The sequence below is a fragment of the Dipodomys spectabilis genome, unplaced genomic scaffold (assembly GCF_019054845.1).
Source record: "Dipodomys spectabilis isolate Male_0828 unplaced genomic scaffold, ASM1905484v1 ptg000199l, whole genome shotgun sequence".
In the NCBI taxonomy this organism is placed as follows: domain Eukaryota; kingdom Metazoa; phylum Chordata; class Mammalia; order Rodentia; family Heteromyidae; genus Dipodomys; species Dipodomys spectabilis.
In genome coordinates this window covers 1,713,717-1,732,682 of record NW_024870876.1, presented here as the reverse complement: position 1 = coordinate 1,732,682, position 18,966 = coordinate 1,713,717, and the positions used below count along the sequence as shown (strand labels likewise).

Here is an 18,966-nt window from a genome sequence, read left to right as displayed (position 1 = left end):
TTTTTCCCACCCATTGTGACCAGGCTTCAAAGAAGAGCTGAACTAATCTTCAGTGAAAATTAACCAATCACACCCTCATCCCAATTTCTCCCTTGACCATCTCTCTGATGTGTGTGTGTGTGTATGTGTGTGTAATTTTTTCACTTTTCTGCCCTCATTCTTGGTGTTCAAACCACATGAGTCTCCTGCCACAAGTGTGGCATTTGCCTCATAACCTAAAGTGTATTCCCAGTGGCTGATCACCTCAACCTGTTTTATTTTATTTTCTATATAAAAAATCTGTATAAAAATCTGATATTGTTCCATATCTTTATGACTTCCACTAGAAAAATAACACAAGAATAGGAACTTTGTCTATCAGGTATGTTGAATAAAATAAATTGATAAGACACATTTTGTTCACTTAACAAGCTTTTAATATATATGAAATACTCTGTACGGTGTTAGTCCTAATTGAAGGGAAATTATAGAATCTTGCTTGGTGTTTAGGGAATGCAAATGGTATTGCAGGGTCTAGCCATGGTTAGGGGGAAGAGAAGGCCAAGATGCAGCCTAGAGCCTTGTAAAGGTGTAGTCCATTCATACTCTAACAGAGGTGACAAGGCTAAAGTCCTTCTGATGCTACAGATATGACAAAGTTGGAATTCTGATGCTGGCCCAATGTCTTCTTAAAGCAGTATATTTTATCTGGACAAATGGACTCCAATAGAATTGTAACTCTCTAGAAACTTTCTGGATCTTCTAAGCTTTTGAGTTGAAGTGGATCATAGGCTTGAGTAAAATTGTCACCATTTATATATAGTATAACCTACTTGATATGAACTACACATAACCTTGAGATTAGCTAAATTAGGCAAAGAATAGCTATATTCAGCTAGACACCAGTGGTTCCTACCTAGCTCCTAGATACAAGGAAGGTGATATCTTTTATTTTATTTTTATTGTGAAAATACTGTACAGAGGGCAAGATAATGAGTACATTTCTTATCAAGCATTGTAGCCTCCTCCTTTGTTTCCCCTTCCCACCCCTTCCCATCCTTCCCCCCGCCCCCTCATGAATCCTCCCCTCCCCACCAAAGTTGCAAAGTTTGTTTTTCGACATAACAACTTGTACATCTCATTGTTGCAATGGGTCCACCTGTATCCCTGTTTTAATGATTTGTTTTTTCCCTTCCCCAAGGAGCATGATATCTTGAGGATCTAGGTTTGAAAGGGATCAAGGGTAGAAAAGTCTGAGAGTGTATTTCCAATTAATCAGCAAAACTCTGGACTGGAAGTGTTGCTCAAGTGGTGGAGTTCCAGCTATGAGTAAGAAAGCTAAATGAGAACTTCAGGCCCTAAAGTCGAAGCCCTGGAACCAAGAAGTTTTAAGGCATCTCACAAATATTTTTCAATTCCTTTTATTTTTATCACTCCCTTACTTGAGAGTTCTAGAAAGAATCACCCAAGGGAATGATCAACTTCTGAAATATAGTAAGGAAAGTAGTTTGTTTTTGAGGATTTTTCAGTTCAGTGAGCAGCAGGAAGTACAAGCTTCTTCTCACAAAATCTCCAGTCAAATATTTAATCTCAAAAGACTCCAGCTGTTTATAGAAATACCCTCAAAAGTTGTGCTGGCTTATTTGAACGAAGATAAATTCATGCATTTGCTAGTCCTTCTGTCAAATGTAAACACCATCTTTGATTCCCAGTGTCCAGTGCTTTAACTAACAGGGTGTTAGCACAAGGTGCAGGGGGAAGAAATGTGAAATGCAGGGACTTAAGAGGCAAAGGCTGCATGGGAATTGATTTGTAAGGACATTTGATTTGAAGTATTGGGTGAAAAAGGCTGAGAAAGATGCTTTTATATATCTTACTATGAAGTATCACAAACACTTGTTCTTTAAAGCAAAACTATGTAGAATACTTATATTCTCATTATATACTCAATGTACACACAGAGTGTTTAAAAAATAAACACAAATACTTAGTAAGGCATTTGGTGGCTATTGATAATGTCTAGGTTATTCTGAAAGCTGATTCTGTGGGAGTAAGGCAGAGCTAGCACCAAATTAGACATTAATACTACTTTCCTCAAGTCAAAAATATGAACATGTAACAAGGTTCCAGTGTGCTCTCAGAGAATATTTATCTCTATTATTATTTTCATATCATTTTAATGATCAAATATATGATTTAATATTATCACCTGCATTGACAAAAAATACCTGTTTACTTGGCAATTCATTTAGCAGCACAGGGGGCTAAACTCAGGACCTTGAGCTTGGCAAACCATGTGCCTTACCATCTAAGCCATACCCCCAGTCCTTTCAGAATGTTTATCAGATAGTGGTCTCACACGTGCCTTGGCTGGACTTAGTCTGCAGTCTTCCTAAGTCTGCCTGGGATTATGGATGTGTGTCACCATATGTAACTCACTTATATATTCACTTATTCAATTCAACAAACAACCCAAAGACTGCCTTGTGAGAGCTCAAGGAAATACCAAGATGAACTTACTGGATCAGACTTGGGAATCAAGAATACCAGACTAGGGAATCACAAAGACTTCTTAGAAGAGTTTAAGTCTAAACCATATAACAAAGGCTCAGATTTATCATGGTAATGAATCAGATAATACAGGATACAATTATGGACAAAAACAGATAAGCAATGCATCCAGTTTGTGGAACCATGAACAGATCAGTAAGACTAAAATATAATGACAAGAGAGAAGTATCTACCAAGCTTAGGAATTTCTTCTCTGGTCCTGGGGCTTGAACTCAGGGACTGGCTTCTTATCCCTGTGACTCTTTGTGCCCAAGGCTAGTGCTCTACCACTTGAACCACAGCATGACTTCTGGCTCTTCTAAGTAGTTTATTGGAGATGAGTCTCATGGACTTTCCTGCCAGGCTGGCTTCAAACTGTTATCCTCAGAACTCAGTCCCCTGAGTAGGTAGGATTACAGGCATGAGCCACTGGCAGCAGGCTAAGATTAGGAGATGAGGATCTTATCATGCACTTTCATTGTTTTGAGGATTTTGGACTTCACACTATAAGTGGGGTTATTTCAGAAATTGTGAGTGTTGCATCAAATGATCATTGTTTCCTATAATCTCAGGTCACCATGCAACATATGAAGAGCAAGAAGGTTCTAGATTTTGTAGCAGATGTGTGGCTCTCTCAGATCCAAGCAGATGGAGACAGTGTCTGTGAGCTTCCTGTCATGAAAGAAGGACAGCCTATTTTTCCATGTGTGTTATTAATCTTCAATAGCATGTATTTATATATAAATTATCTATATTTTAGATTTGTAAATTTATAAATTATATTATTTATTTTAAAAATTTTATTGTAAAAGTGCTGTACAAAGGGGTTTACAGTTATATGTCAGGTAATGAGTACATTTCTTTTTGAATAATGTTATCCATCCTTCATTTTCTCCATTTTTTTTCCCTCCTGACATATCTCCCCCTCAAATTATATAGTTCATTTCCAACATAATGTCTATATTATATATACACTATATATAAATAAATACACAATTTATATGTGTTACAAGTATATATATATATATATATATAAATTGCATAGATAAATTTTATAAATTTACAAACATTACATGTATATACACAATATATATGTATATAAATTGTTTTTTAGCCACTTAGATTTACTTCTGGACTATTTAGTTGGAGAATATATTTCTTCTAAGACAATGGTAGTTTTGGTCAGTTAGAAGTGACTTGAGTTTTTTCATGTCACAGCATGAGCCATTGGTGGAGCTTGAATAAAATATATCTCACAGTGATTCTTATGGTCCAACTAGAGTCAGTTACTAGGGTTGAGGCTGTGTGAGAGAGGAAATGTCATGGTTGTGTCTCACCTGACTTTATTGGCCCCCATCAGCTCACTGATTTACTTTATCAGCCAACCTCACATACTTCAACTTTAACCATTATACACATACTTCAACTTTAACCATTATATACAATAACATTGTCATCCTTTCCTCTAAAATACTGAGCATAAAATATCCTCCTGTGTTGTACGTAGACTAACCTTTTTTAAAATTTCTCCTGAAAAAGCTACAAACCCTCTAGGAATTTGTTTAGGAGGTAAAAATGTCCATTTATTGTTAAAGTTAAAATCAAAGGGCTTAAAATACCTCAAATACAAATGTTCAAATTAGAAAAATAATCATGCTTTTTTTTTTTAAGCTATAGCTTGGAGTTGGGTTCTGTTTGTGTGAATGTTGAGGTAAAGGAGCTCCTATTTCCTGTTTTCTCCCCTTGCCAGTAGTGAAATACCAAGTTGATGTCTACACTGGACAATTGAAACAAGCGGAAACGGAATCTGAGGTCTCTCTCTGTCTCTACGGGGAGAGGGGAGATTCTGGCCTTAGACTGCTGCATAAATCCAACATGCCAGTAAGATTTCGAAGAGGACAGGTCAGTGTCGGAAGGACTCTCCCTGGTTCTTAACAATCTCTCATGTGATTTAACCATCGGAAAGATGCTGACATGAAGAATCTTTCCTGATCTGACTTGCTAATGTGCTTTGTTTTAGAAAGTGTTCATGAAAGAAAAATGAAACACATCAAACTTATGATAAAAAGAGAACAAAAAAAACATTAAAAATCAGTAATAGTATAAGAAAAGGAACAAACTAGGTTGAAAGATATCAAGGAAGATGAAAGTGCTCTGCCTGGATGGAAAGCCAGTTCTAAAAAGCATAGTTCTAAAAGGGAGGAGGACCATTATAGGCCATTTCAAATAATAGCACAGTGGCTTTAATTTAAAAGAGGATGAATGGAACCAACTGTTTTATAGTCATATTCAAATCTCTTAATTATTCTCTTTTGTCCTTTTTTTATACAAGAATGATTCTTTCTATATGGTAGATACTTGAGAAGTTAAAATAGTGTATCTATTATTAACCAAATTAATTTTAGTGTTATTTTGTTGTATATGAAAATAAAGTCCTACTTAGAGGTAGTAGTTATCCAAAGAGAAGACTTGCTAGTCCAGCTGGAGAATGCTATTTCTCAGACTCTTCTTGTTGTTGTTTGTGAAAAACTATAAAGAATAAAAAATAACTAAGCCCACCAATTCTTTTCATTTATCAGTGTAGGTTAAACAACAGTACCTTTTGGTCTTTAAAATTAGTTGGAATAGGAAAGCTAATTCTGTTTTGGATGAGACACAAATAAAATTATGCCAAATTTTTGTTATCATGAGTAAATGAATTTACAGCAGAAACAAGTTTTGGCTATCATGATATTCCTAACATTATTTTCACTGATCGGTGACATTATCCTGTGAAGAGCCCTGGTGGCTCCCACTTTCTGATAGATGGTGAGGGCTTCAGAGCATCTGGCCACCTGCTAGCTAGCCAGCCAGCACATAGCATTTTGTGGCAGTGCTTCATTGATTGATGATACTAGATGACATTGCATGTTATCTGCATGACTGGTCATCATTTTACCCTTGTGCATAGCATTCACTAGAGAGTGTATGGGGCCCATATTAGTGTGTGTGTGTGTGGGATAGGAGGCATATTTGCAATCAGTGCATAAAGAAATTTGTGGGGTTTGTGGTCTCAGTTTTGAAGTTTAGAGTGAGAGACATAAGAGTATGTTTCTTCCCTGGTTCATTTTAGATTAAAAAAAGCAATTTAAATTGATTCATTAATTTTTGTTGATTGTGGGGCTTGAACTCAGGGCCTGGGCACTGTCCCTGAGTTCTTTGCTCAAGGCTAGCACTCTACCACTTTGTGTCACAGCTCCACTTCTGGTTTTAGCATGGTTAATGGGTGATAAAGTAATGGGGACTTTTCTTCCCTGGGCTGGCTTCAAACTGCCATCATCAGATCTCAGCCTCCTGAATAGCTTAGAGCACAGCATGAGCCACCAGCACGGGGCTTCATGTAAAATTTTATACCTTCAGTTCTTTTCTTTGATGCATGGCATGTGAAAGGAAATGGCAAATAGTTTCAAGAGGGTAATATTTGGGCAATAATTTTGGAGTTTCCTCATCAGAATTATTCCAGCCACAGCTCACATGAGAGATGGTTGTCATTTTCTTTACCCATGTTCCAGTGGTGTGGCCAGAGGCCCCAACATACCTAACAGGCTCCATTTAATTGTCCTCAAACTTAAAGGTGTTTGAGATACAAGCAAACATATTGTAGTGTGGATTGTCCCGGAAAAGACCATGAGACAGGTAGTTTAACTGGCACATGAGGACATTAAGCTTGTGAGAAGGACACTAAGCTGCAGTGGGGGCAGAGGAGTAGGAAAGGGAGAAAAGCCCACATAGGGACACTCGTGAGTCTTGGGGTTTCTTCTTCTTAGGGGCCTTCAGGGGCACCTCGCCAAAATCTCTCAGAATTTTTCTACCAGGTGAAGCTCTCAGATCAAGAAGTAGGAGACAGGGGCATTGAGCTGGAAAGAGGCTAGCTTGCTCAATCTACCAAAGCAGCAGATGAAACCCAGGCTGGTCCCAGAAACCATGTACTTAAATCAGCAGCACTGTTACAACAGGTATGGGGCATTATAAATGTCCCCTTTAAAGGCATCCATCCTTAGAGGCATGCTCAGGAGATGCTCACACATCTTTCATCTGGTTTACAGGAACATCAGCATTGACCTAGGAGAGGTTTTGGGCTGGCTGAAATGAGATTCATCTAAATACCAGAGAAGCAACAAGTTCCCCAAGACACAGGGACTGTGTCTACACTTACCAAATTGAAATTTAACGTAGTAATAGCTCAGGCCCCAGTGGACAGCACAAGCAACGGTGGATTTCTGTTTTCAATGTGAACTAGAGTAACAGTGGCCAAGGACCCTCTGTCATTTCTGGACACTCATCAGAGTTAATTAAATTCATGACCCTAACCTCAGATGATGATTTTAGTATGGTCATTGTTAACAACAGCCAACTATGAGCAAACATTGTGTAAGGATTTGTCAACACACCACTTCCTTCTGCTTCTCTCTGGAAATGTCAGTGCATTTTTGACATGACAAATGATTATATTTAAGAAGGAAGATTAAGGATGCACTTTCACAGCAAATGCCAGAATTTACTCTTATTTTCATTTTAAAAGAAAGGAGCAAAGAATAGTTTTGAAGAAAGCAGCAAGAAAGAGAAGAGTGCCCCACATTTCTTCAAGTATCCCAGCAATTGTGGAAAAGAAATGTTCCACATCAGACCACATGATACCCCTAGCCTAATGAGCTGCTTCACAAGGGCAGGGTCCCAGTGAGTGACAAGCCACAGACTGGAGGCCTTTGTTTGTTTGGTTTTTAGATTGCTGACACTACAACAGGGAAAATAAACCTACAAAGAGAAAAAAATGCAGTACCAGAAATACATTTTTAATAGATAAAAAAGTAATTTGCTTATTTTTCTTCCTTTATTTCCTTACTTGATGCTAACTGTAGTAACATGATCTCTTTTAAAGGCTGCTTCTGGCAGCCTTGGGCTCTTATTATTGCCAGCATTTGTCATCTAGTGGACTCTAGTTATTTCCATGGGGGTTTTCTGTCTCCTGCACTAGATTGATAAATTTCAAGTAGAAGCAGTGTCACTTGGAAAACTGCAGAAGGTGCTATTGCGCTGCGAGGCCTGTGACAAATCCCAGTACTGGTACTGTGAAAAGATTGTGGTCATGGAGCCAGGTGCTGCATCCGAGTCCATCTTCACCTGTGAAAGGTACCACCAGTTCTTGTCTCTCCCAAAGAGTGTGTTTGTTGTGAATAACACTGTGTGTGTGTGTGTGTGTGTGTGTGTGTGTGTGTTTTAGATAGTGGACCTGTGTCATTTACTTGAGATTGCACATCATGCAACTCTTATTGATTGCTTAAGTAAATGATAGTTTTGCTAAGCATTGTAAGGAAGCCTTGTAATTCCTTCCTTCCTTCCTTCCTTCCTTCCTTCCTTCCTTCCTTCCTTCCTTCCTTCCTTCCTTCCTTCCTTCCTTCCTTCCTTCCTTCCTTCGTTGTACTGGGATTTAAACTCAGGGCCTCCATTTTTTTTTTTTTTTGGTCCGGTCGTGGGGCCTGAACTCTGGGCTTGGGTGCTGTCCCTCAGCTCTTCAGCTCAAGGCTAGTGCTCTACCACTTGAGCCACAGCATCACTTCTGGCTTTTTTCTTTTTTTGCTTATGTGGTGCTGAGGAATTGAACCCAGGGCCTCATGCATGCAAGGCAAGTGCTCTACCACTGAGCCACCTTCCCAGCCCCAGGGCCTCCATTTTTTAATCTCTTACAATTGCTATTTATAATTTCCTTTGTGATCTTGTGAAATTAGACTACTTGTCATTACTTTGAACAAATTGCACTTCACTTCTGTCCCCTGGGATGAGTTGTTCAAACTCAGGAAGTGAGCCCTTCTTTACTATACTCCCCACCATAACCCTGTCTACCCTTCAGAGTCTTATTCAGATTTGGCCTCTAGCATTTAATGACCTTGCTAGAAATCATTCTGTCTCTCAGTAGTTACTCAGGGCTTAACCCACACCATAGGCCTCCCTGTGTGGCAGGGCCCATGCAGCACAGAAGAGGAGCTACGTAACTCTTCCAGGTCTGCTCTATTCACAGTACTCAGGCAGCTCAGCTTTGTCCCACGTCAGAGAGCTAGGAAATGCTTCCTCCGCGGCCTTCTCATTATGTTCTGATGTCATATCAACTTAGTTGTGTTGTTTTAATTTGAAATAATATAGATTTTTTTTTGTCGGTCGTGGGGCTTGAACTCTGGGCCTGGGCGCTGTCCCTTCAACTCAAGGCTAGTGCTCTACCATTTGAGCCACAGTGTCACTTCTGGTTTTCTGAGTGGTTTATTGGAGATAAGAGTCTCATGGAATTTCCTGCCCAGGCTGGCTTTGAAGCATGATTCTCAGATCTCAGCCTCCTGAGTAAGTAGGATTACAGGCATGAGCCACCGATGCCTGGCTTGAAATAGTATAGATTTATTCTCCACCTCTGTTCATGCCTGTACATACATTTACCCCTACCATTATAAGTTTTTACCCCTACCATTATCCCACTGCTTCTTCCTACCCTTGGGAGGAACTTAAATATCATTCCTCCCTGTTCTATAAATATAAAGAGATAAGGAGGGGACAGACTCTATTTCTCTAATTTGTGAAGAAGGAGAAGAGTGTGGCACCAAGAATAAGACTTAGTTCAGTATATTCCTTTCTGTAGTAGGAAAAAACTCCTTGGATGCCACTTGTAGTAGTTCATGTACTTCCAGAGCTTTTTCTCTGCATGTGAAAGGTCCAGGAGAATATCCTTTAAAACAGATGGAGTCTGGAAGACTGTAGCCCAGAGCAGAAGACACCTGAAGTTAGACATGCATTTGGAGGGCAGAAATGGTTAGGTAAACACATCACAGAAAAGAGAAGGAAAGGACACATGGACTATGCTCTTTGGAGCTTCCTGAAAGAGCAAGCACTTGTAGCATGCTGGGATGCAGGTAGAAAGAACACAAGTAGGCAGGGGAATGCCTAGGTGAGATACAAAGAGCTTGCTTGGGAGGAGAGCTTTCTGGGAGCCACATCTGCTTCCCGAGAGCTTTCACACTCTTCTTCCTTACTCTTTCCACTAACACCCGCATCCTTATGGCTCCATGTTATTTCTGTACCTGAAAATACCTACTTTTTTCTGCCTTTCATATGTTTAATATCAACAAGAGTATAAACCATGGAACATTTGCCATTTGTGCAGAAGGTTTGGTTATTTGAGTTTAAGTGGGAAGAGATTGTATTTGAAGAAGGCCAACATCTAAATGACTTTACAAATTGATTTGTATGTTCTTATTATTTGTATTAGTTTCCTGTGCTACTGTAACAAATTGCCACAAAGCCTGGTGCTTTTAAACAATAGAAGTTAATTCACACTTCTAGAAGGCCAATAGTTGGAAATCTAGGTGTTGACAGAACCACATTCCCCCTGAAGTACTGGGAGAAGACAGTTGCTGTTTAAGTGAAATTACTAAGGGTCCTTCTAGGCAGACAAGTCAGCTTGTGGCATGAAGACTAGGAAAGTCTTCACTGCTTCCTTGGGAATTCACTAGTGAGAACCACAGATGCTGAAAAGGACATTGGCCGCACAGCCAGAGGAGGTCAGGGTCAGCAGATCAGGCCTCTGCTCTCCTCCTTCAATGCCCTTGCTGATGCTGTCCCATCTCAGTTGCTTAACTTTTGGTTCAACCCTTGTTCTGGAGTCCTATAGGCACTTCTTGGTGTCTTAATCAAGATACTAAAAGAAAATATAGTGAACAAAAGATCCAGAATAGAACAAGGAATCTAAAAGGTCTAACTTTGCCCCAATCTCATTGAGTAGCATATAAACCAAATGATTATTTACTTTCCACTTTGAAGTGTTAGTGATAATAAAGAGCCAAAGAGATGTTCTAGAGTTAACACAGGAATTTATAAAAGAAAAGATGTCCCACTGATGTAGATTTTTTAATTAATTAATTAATTTGTTTGTTTTATTGTGAGAACACCATACAGAGGGGTTACAATTACAGGAGCAAGGTAATGAGTACATTTCTTATCAAGCATTGTTGCCTCCTCCTTTGTTTTCCCTTACTATCTCTTCCCATCTCCAACACCCTACATGCACCCCCCTTTTCCCCCTCCCCCCCCAAAGTTGTAGAGTTTGTTTTTCGACATAACATCTTGTACATCTCATTGTTGCAATGGGTCAAAATGGTGTAGATTTTTAATCAAAGACTAAAAATTGTTGATTTACTATGACAGTCTTCACTAGCTGGCAGGGGAGAGAGCTAGTGCCTTTTCTATGACTGCACTACTGAGGCCACAGTGGGATCACATCTTGATGTAAGCAAGATTGTGAACTTGTGAAAAGCTGATAATTGCCCACTATTCCATCATTATTCATGAAGGATTTTCCTTGCTTAATGCCCTTGAGCCAACTTGGAGGTCATTTCTAGAAAATCACACAGGAAAGTCTGGGCCTTAGATTGTAATCAATGACCTTCAGTGTTCACAGAATGGACATAGAGCATAGAAGGTGCTCAGGCTGTGTGTGCTAAGTTAGCAAGGCAGTGCTGAGATTATTAACTGTGGAAAGGAACACGGGTAGAAGCAGGGACAGGCTTGGTGAAATGTCGGTCTTCTTTGCCCAAGAACAGTTAGCAAGGGCAGTTTTTACCTAGGTCAGCTCTGTATGAAGGAGTTAGTTTATAATGACAGCTTTAAAAGGAATCATCCCACCCCCTTGCCCACTGACCTTTCCAGTCTTCCCTTCTAATTCTTCCCAGCAGAGTACATTTTTCTCTCTTCCTTAGACCTTCTCCAGGGATATGTCCTCTCTTAACTCATGAGTTTAGATTATTTTATCCTTTCATCTAGTTTTGAAATTCTTTTTCCTTCAAGGCCCAAGACAAACTGCTCTTTATTCCATGAAGTTTTCTTTACTTTTCTAGCCAGGAGTAAGCTCATCTTTACTCAATTTAAAATCTACTAAGAGCAGGATCAAAATTTTAAGACTATAAAAAATAAAAATAAAAATAAAATCCAAAAAAATATTGAGACTAGATTGGCAAATGATGATGTGACTGTTTCTCAAAAAACAAGTTAGATGTGATGGTTCATACCTGTAATCCCAGCTAGGTCAGAGGCAGAGGTAGAAGAATCACAATCTGAGATTGGGCCCAGGCAAAAAGCATGAAACCCTATGTGAAAAATAAACTAAAGCAATAAGTCTGCATGTGTGGCTCAAATGGTAGCTCCACTAGGTAAGGAAGGAGGGAGAGAGCAAAGGAAAGAAAGGAAATAAGGAGTCCCATGTTGGAAAAAACCTTACAGGTCCCTTAATCTTCATGTAGGTTTATCTTTATAAGACATTTCAGATAGCTCATTAAAAATGCTTTAAGCATTTATTTGTTTTTAAAGTAGTTAGTTTATGTGCAAATGATTTACTTTTTTCCCTTTCTGAGAAATAGAGAGGAATGAGGATCAATACAAATTTAAAAAGGATATATAGACATTTTGATACTGTGCAAAAATGGGGAGACTAGAAGCAAAACCTATCATGAGATAGTGAGCAATCATTTAACTTTACTAAGTTTTTTCCTTCCTAAAAGAGGCCAGTATTAATCATTTCTTGCTATTCTGAGCATGTATCTGTGTTGCTGCTGACTTCGGTGCTCTTTGTCAGTCTGAGCCATTCCTTGGTGCGAAAGTGACAAGCGGTGATGTGAGAATCTGACAGAATGAGCGCAGGGCTAGGCTGGCAGTGTTTCCAGGATGAGTGGAGTCAGAGACTCTAAGTGCTTCTTCTACCATTTTTTCAGTGAGAACAGTGGTTGTCCTATCTAAAATATGTATGTCTCAGATAAAAATCTAACCTCATTCAGTCTTTTTCTTTTTACCCCTTCCCCAGGATCACCCAAGTGGGTTCCTTGGTTTGTCTCAGAGAATCTTAAAACACAGAATTCCCTTCTTGCCTTTCTGTTTCTTAATTAGGACACCCCTGGAAGATCTGGGGTTTTAGGCATTGTTTCTGGTGACTGCAAGGATCCCTCCAGCTTGCCTTGTAGTCCATTGGGTAGCATCGCCTTCACTGTGCTTCTCAAGCCCTGAGGCTCCATTCCTCCCATCTCTAAGGGGCCTTAGAGGAATTTCCTTGCTCTCATTAAAAAATAAATAAAGATGAATTTTCTTTAACTCCTAACCTTGGCTAGTTCTCTTTGGCTTTCTTTTTCACTGTTTTCTTGCAGCACATTTTGATTTAGAAACTAAAGAGTGGAAGGATGGTTTGGACGCTTGCCTGGGCAGGTATGAGGAAACATAGAAGAAAATAGATGCATGTTGCAAACAATTTTCACCCCAGGCATGTAAAATTTATTCTGTTCTATTCATTAGAAATAGTTCAGATAAGATTTGATGGCAATATGAATAAAACCTACAAAAAATCAACAACTGAGGGAGTTGATGGCTGCTGAAGGAAGTTAAGAATAAGTTGTCTAGATGACTTGATGTCTTAAGGACTCTGAATGTAGCACAAATCTAGAGGGAGTCATTGTTAATCTGTTCCCAGTATTGCCTTTTAAAACAGTTCTCAGTATCACAACACTGCTTTGTTTACTATTTCCTGATAAAAGGAATCATAGAAGAAAAATTTTAGAAATGTACTGAATACTAGACAGGACCAGAGATTAGGATTTAAAAAATCAATGTAAGGGATGGGGTGAGTTTGGTTGGAACACATATGTGTACACAGCATGCATGTAAGGAAATGTCACAATGAAACTTTCCTTAGATGACTAGTACATGATAATAAAATATCTTTTATTTATTTATTCATTTGTAAATAAATGAATAAATAGATAAAATTCAATCAGTAAACTCTGGTTTGCTTTGAAGAATGAGAAATTTACCAAACTAAACTAAACTAAACTAGTTTTAGAAAGCTTTGACTAGGACTTTCATGGAATCCAGCTTTAAGAAATAAGGATAAGTATTAGAAATGAAAACAAGATGCCAAGAAAGTCTGTAAGACTCTTATCTCAAATTAACCCCCCTCGCCCAAAGCTGGAAGTGGAACTGTGGCTCAAGTGATAGAGTACTAGAATAAGAAAGCTCAGGAATAGTGCACAGTTTCCTAAGTTAAGGCCCCAGGACAATACTCACTCACTCTCTCTTTCCCTCTCTCTGTCTCTCTCTCTTTCTCTCTCTGTCTCTCTGTCTCTCTCTCTGTCTCTCTGTCTCTCTCTCTCTCACACACACACACACACACAAAAGTACTATAGAGCCTCTATGCCTCTATGTGCTCTATATACAGTGTCTTCTGGTCACAATTTATATATCTCTTTTATTAAGAGAGACATCTGGTTGGCTGAGCATGGGCCAGGGGTCTTAGTCAGAGACTTCTGCTCTAGGCAACTAGAATGAGAGCCAAATCTTCTGGTACAAGTATTACTATCCCATGCCCATCTCTTTACAGCACATCTGAAAAATAGGAGATGTTTTTCAGCTGATTGGCAATCAGGCCAAATATATTTCTTATAACACCAACTAAGCACAAAGTACTGGGCAGTGAGGACATATAATACTAACTGGCATTTGTTGATCATTGATAACATGTCCAAAACCACAATAAATATGTGCATTTAATGCAATATTTTTCTTGTGTAAGTACTTTTATTTTCTATAATTTCACATGAGAAAGCAGGCTTAGAAAGATCAAGAATATGTTATGATTATAAGCTAATAGGTTTTAAAACAAGGAGGTCAGACTCTACATTAATTAAAAGCTTTTATTCTAAACATAAAGCTGAGTAGCTTCATTTTCTCTATAAAATAAACTTTTTTGTGTTGTTGTTGTTATTGGACTGAATCTTTCAATATAGCCCTTGCTGGCCTCAAACACTAGCCTATCTTCATCTCCTGAGGGCTGGGATTACAGACCTGTACCACCATATCCGGCAGTTAAAAGAAATGGATCTAATCTAGCTAGAAAGATGCATTAACCAAAACTTAATTAAGAAAGCAAGACTGCGTAATTAGGGGCTACCTAAATGTGTAAATAAATTGTAATGTGTCAGTTGATTGCAGAAGAGGAAAAGAAAGCTCACTGAGCTGCAATGATCAAAAGGAAATGGGATCTCTTGTAGTTTTGTGGGAAAATATGGGAGAGATAAGTGATCATCACAGTTGGGTAGCACAAGCTCATGTGGTGATTTTTAAGGTTAGTGTGGTCAAGTTGGCCCTGTATCTCTGCCTCCAAATTCTTTGATATTTTCATATCGATACACAACCAATTATATGCACCAACCCTGCCTTGTCTACCAGCCTTCGGTGCCTTAGCCACACAGAATCCATGTAACTCTATACCTTTGTCACTGTTGTGTTCCCTCTGTGATGCCCTTCCTCAGAAAGAGTATCTGTCAGAAGGTCACTGACTGTCCAGTCTTCAGCTCAGATATCTCCTTTGCATTGATTTTTTGTTATTGTTATTGATCTTCATTCCTTTGTACTTCTCAATTTCTGCCATTTAGTTGATCAGTTTACTTTGCTGTAGGGAGCAAAAGAGACTGTAAGTATATTTGTTTGTATTTCTTACACTACCCACTGTACTTTGTCTCACTTATATTTTTACATATGAGTTCTCTTCCTTTACATTGAAGCTCCAGGTGATTTTTTTCCCCTATGCTGTTCTTGTAGGCCTAGCAGTTAGAAAAATGCCCAGCACTCAGAAGACAATTGCTTTTTTGAATGGACAGATGGATGGGAAGAATGAATATGGAATACTAAGAACTAGTTCTAGTCATATAATACTAATATTTCTGTAACAGCACACAAAATACTCTTGTATCATTTCATATTAACAGTCCTTCAAATGAGGCAGCTAATTTAGCCAATGAAATTAAGCTTCAAGAGGGTAAGATCACAAGCCAACAAGCAGGGAAGCTGGTTTTCTGAATCCAGACTTAATATTTTCTGCATTAGATAGCTTCTAACACAGAAATTTGGTTGTTGTAATGGGAATCTACCAGCATGAGGTAATACTGGACCAATGCATATTTTCCAAAATGGCAGTGTTGTCACTATGTTAAAGTAACTTTTTTCAGACTATGAGGGAATGATTTTAAAGGCAGTCAAATGAAAATAAGTTTTTCAGACAACCAGGGAAAGATTTTAAAGGAAGTCAAATGAAAGTAAGATAGAGGAAAGATGAAATGATAAAGGAAAGATTAAAATGAAAGCATTTATTACTAAAACCAGTGGGTGGGTGGGCCATCCTTTTTAGGCTGGACAAGATATGAGGCACAAAATCTTAAACCTGACCTTTCTTTTGTTTTAACTCTACAGCTTCTGTGGCCTTCACAGGAGCTTGTAACTAAGGACTGATCCACTTCCTGGCTGGTTCCATTATATTTTATTCTTCAAGCCACAGTTATGATAACACTTTTACCACCATGATGAGTATGTGATAGTTTGAGTTGTGTTTGGCTATATAAAAGCTGACAGTGACTCTAGCTTATTGTAAAATAATCATTTTCTTCCTTTTGTTCTTCTCTTTTCCTTCCTTTCTTCTTTTTTCCTATTTGTCAGATGGCTTCCCTTCATGTCTGAGGGCATAATCCATTCAGAAATTGAACTATATCATCAAGGTGAGGATCAATGAAACCATCAGAAGGAGAAAGTGCAAGATGATTTTGTTCCATCTGGACTGCATGGAAAATGAGTCTCCAGTTGCCTAGACTGTCTCCTTTTCTATTTATCTTTTGTGTCTCCTGTATGGTTATTAGTCACAGTGAAAGTACAAATATATGCAAAGTTCTGCCTTAGAATTGTTACATGCCCTACTCTATATTAAAAGTTAGTGGAAGAGGAGCTAGAAGCTTGGCTCAAGTAGTAAAGTGCCAGCTGTGAATGCAAAAGAGAGATTTCAAGTGGGTACGGGCATCCCTCACCTCAAAAAATCAGCGGGATTTTGGCTAGCATTTGGGATGTTGGCTGGCACTTGTCTATAATCTCAGCACTCTGGGGACAGCAGCAAGAGAATATGTGTTAAAACTAACCTGAGCTACATAGTGAGACCCTGTCTCAGAAAACAAAATGGAAAACAACAATAACAACAGCAACAACAAAAAACAGCCTAAGAATTTGCTGTTGATAAAGAGTTAAAATCATACTTATTTCTTCCCCATTTTATAATGTCATCAGACAGATCTATTATTAACTACACTTCATTTTTATTTTTGCAGAAATGCAAATAAATCATCAGCCTAAAATACAAGAGGAAGCCAATGGTAAATGTTGTCGCTGCTTTTTTCCTTTAATCACCTGATATAATCTGTTTCTATTTCCAGATTACCTGCCCTGCACATTTTACAGTACAATCTTATTAAGTTGAAACTGCTGATTAAAAGTACTTCAAGTGAATACAACAATAAACACTATAGTCTGATTTATTAAAAACGTACATGAGCAACTTTAATCCCAAGCAGTTTTTTCCTTAAGGTTTCCTTAAGTGTATGGGGAAAACAATCATCTTCCAAGTGATTAATTTCTATTAATTATGTTTTATTGATATGTATATTGGTTTGTAAGTTATCTAAGTCTTTTGTGATACCGTTTTTCACTGAGTACTCTTCAAATCAGCCTACAATTGTATAGTTAATGTGTTTACATTTTAAACTTGATTTTAATGTGATGGATAAATACAGGTTACTAATCAGCACACCAGGCTAATAGGCCTCTGTTTTTTTCAAATGTATGTGTACTTTTTTCAGTAAGCTGAAACTAGGCAAGGGCTAGTGCTAATATTGTGATATTCTTAAAGCCCTGTTGACTAGTGAACCCAATGAGATATTTCTGTCCTCTGTGATGACTAGCTTAACCTAATACTTGTATTTACTGATCGTGGAAATTGTACTTCAGCTTATATTTCATTGTGCCATTTATTTTATAAGGAAAAAATTGTGTGGAATCTGTTTCTATGAGCATAACTTTATTAATGTTCTAGAAGCTCATAGTATTCCTGTACCTATATTCTAGTAATCACTTAGTATTGTGTCTTACAAAAAAAATCTTTAAGTATTAAGGCTTGAAGTTGCATTCTAAGTGGAACAATGATCCATCACTTTTAGAATTTTGTGGGGAATTTTTGAGTAGTAAAAATGACTCTTTTTAAACTGAAGATGACAATTAAGACTGAAAAGGTTGGAAGTATTTCATCAGTGAGAAAAGCCACACAATCAATCAACTCTGTAATACTGAACATAATGAAGATACATTGGACAGAAGAGGTGTTTTTGTAGATGGTTAGTTGTACTTTATGAAATGTAATTTTGATTAAAATGAACTATTTTACGTGTTTTATTGTAATTAATAATTTCTGTTGTTTATGGCTTCATTAAAAATTATGACTTCATAGTCACAGGTCTCATGTTAGGCAGTATTGTTTTTAAGTCATTCTCTTTTATTATGCTTTCAAATTCTGAAGAATATAATTTCTAATATTTCTTGGCATGTAATTCTGGAAATACATTTTGAGTTTTGGAGTTATGCAGCTGAGCTAAGTTGTGCCATAGAAAGTTAAGTTGCAGAGCCCATGAAGGCTGAGTCCATGAAGCATGGTAAAGAGTGCTGAAAGCAATCTTGATGTGAAGGCTTTGAAGATACCAGAAGCATGTTTATGTAGACCATTTTTTCTGTGAATCACAATGGAGAGAAAGAGGACCACAATGCTATTCAGCATAAGAGTGGAAGGGAAAAGAATTAGTAAGTTCATTTTAATTTTATGATACTAACACCAAGTACAATTATGACTCATTACCAATGCCTAACCATGCTAAATTCCTATGATTATCTAAGATGCATTTCCTAACTGTGACAACATGCAACTCTAAATATATATATATCCATATTTTGTAGTAGAACTAACTGCATTACTGAGTTAGACTGAATTTGACTGTGCGTCAATATTGTACTATGCAACACTGAATTGAAGTGAAGCCTTTTGCATGCTGTCCTTGTGTCTTGCCACTATGCTAAGCCCACTTATTGAATCAAATAATTGTATATTCTATAATAAATTTAAATGCTATATTTTTGGTGCTGGGTATGAACTCAGGGTCTTTTACTCTGCCCCAGGGGACAGGTGGTCTTGCTTTTTGAACAAGCCAGACTGGACCATGATCCTTCTGTTTAAACTTCCTGCATAGCTGGAATGACAAGTGCAAGTCACCACATCCCACTTTTATTAATAGAGATGAGACCTTGCAAACATTTTTTTCCCAGTCTGGCCTTGAACCACAATTTCCCCAAATTTGCCTGCCAAGTAGCTAGGGAGTGACTAATTAATGCCCAGCCTCAACGCTAATTGTTAGCCCAATAGCCTCCTCTCTCATATCTTAGTATGCTCTTTCTCTGGGCAATACTAGACCCATTTAGTAAAGTCAGTAAATGATTAGCCTCTACCTACTTTACCTGAGAGAG

The 18,966-nt window shown here is 38.1% G+C and overlaps 1 protein-coding gene across 1 annotated transcript in view; it reads left to right on the top strand.

Moving 5' to 3' along the window:
* Positions 1-16,162, top strand: part of Rp1 (RP1 axonemal microtubule associated) — a 172,292-nt gene extending 156,130 nt beyond the window's left edge. The window contains exons 19-22 of the mRNA XM_042696149.1: positions 3,102-3,234; positions 4,280-4,431; positions 7,544-7,698; positions 16,075-16,162. Coding sequence (XP_042552083.1) covers positions 3,102-3,234; positions 4,280-4,431; positions 7,544-7,698; positions 16,075-16,147 — 513 coding nt within the window. The 3' untranslated portion in view covers positions 16,148-16,162. The remainder of the gene's footprint in view (positions 1-3,101; positions 3,235-4,279; positions 4,432-7,543; positions 7,699-16,074) is intronic.
* The last annotated feature ends 2,804 nt before the right edge of the window (positions 16,163-18,966 follow it).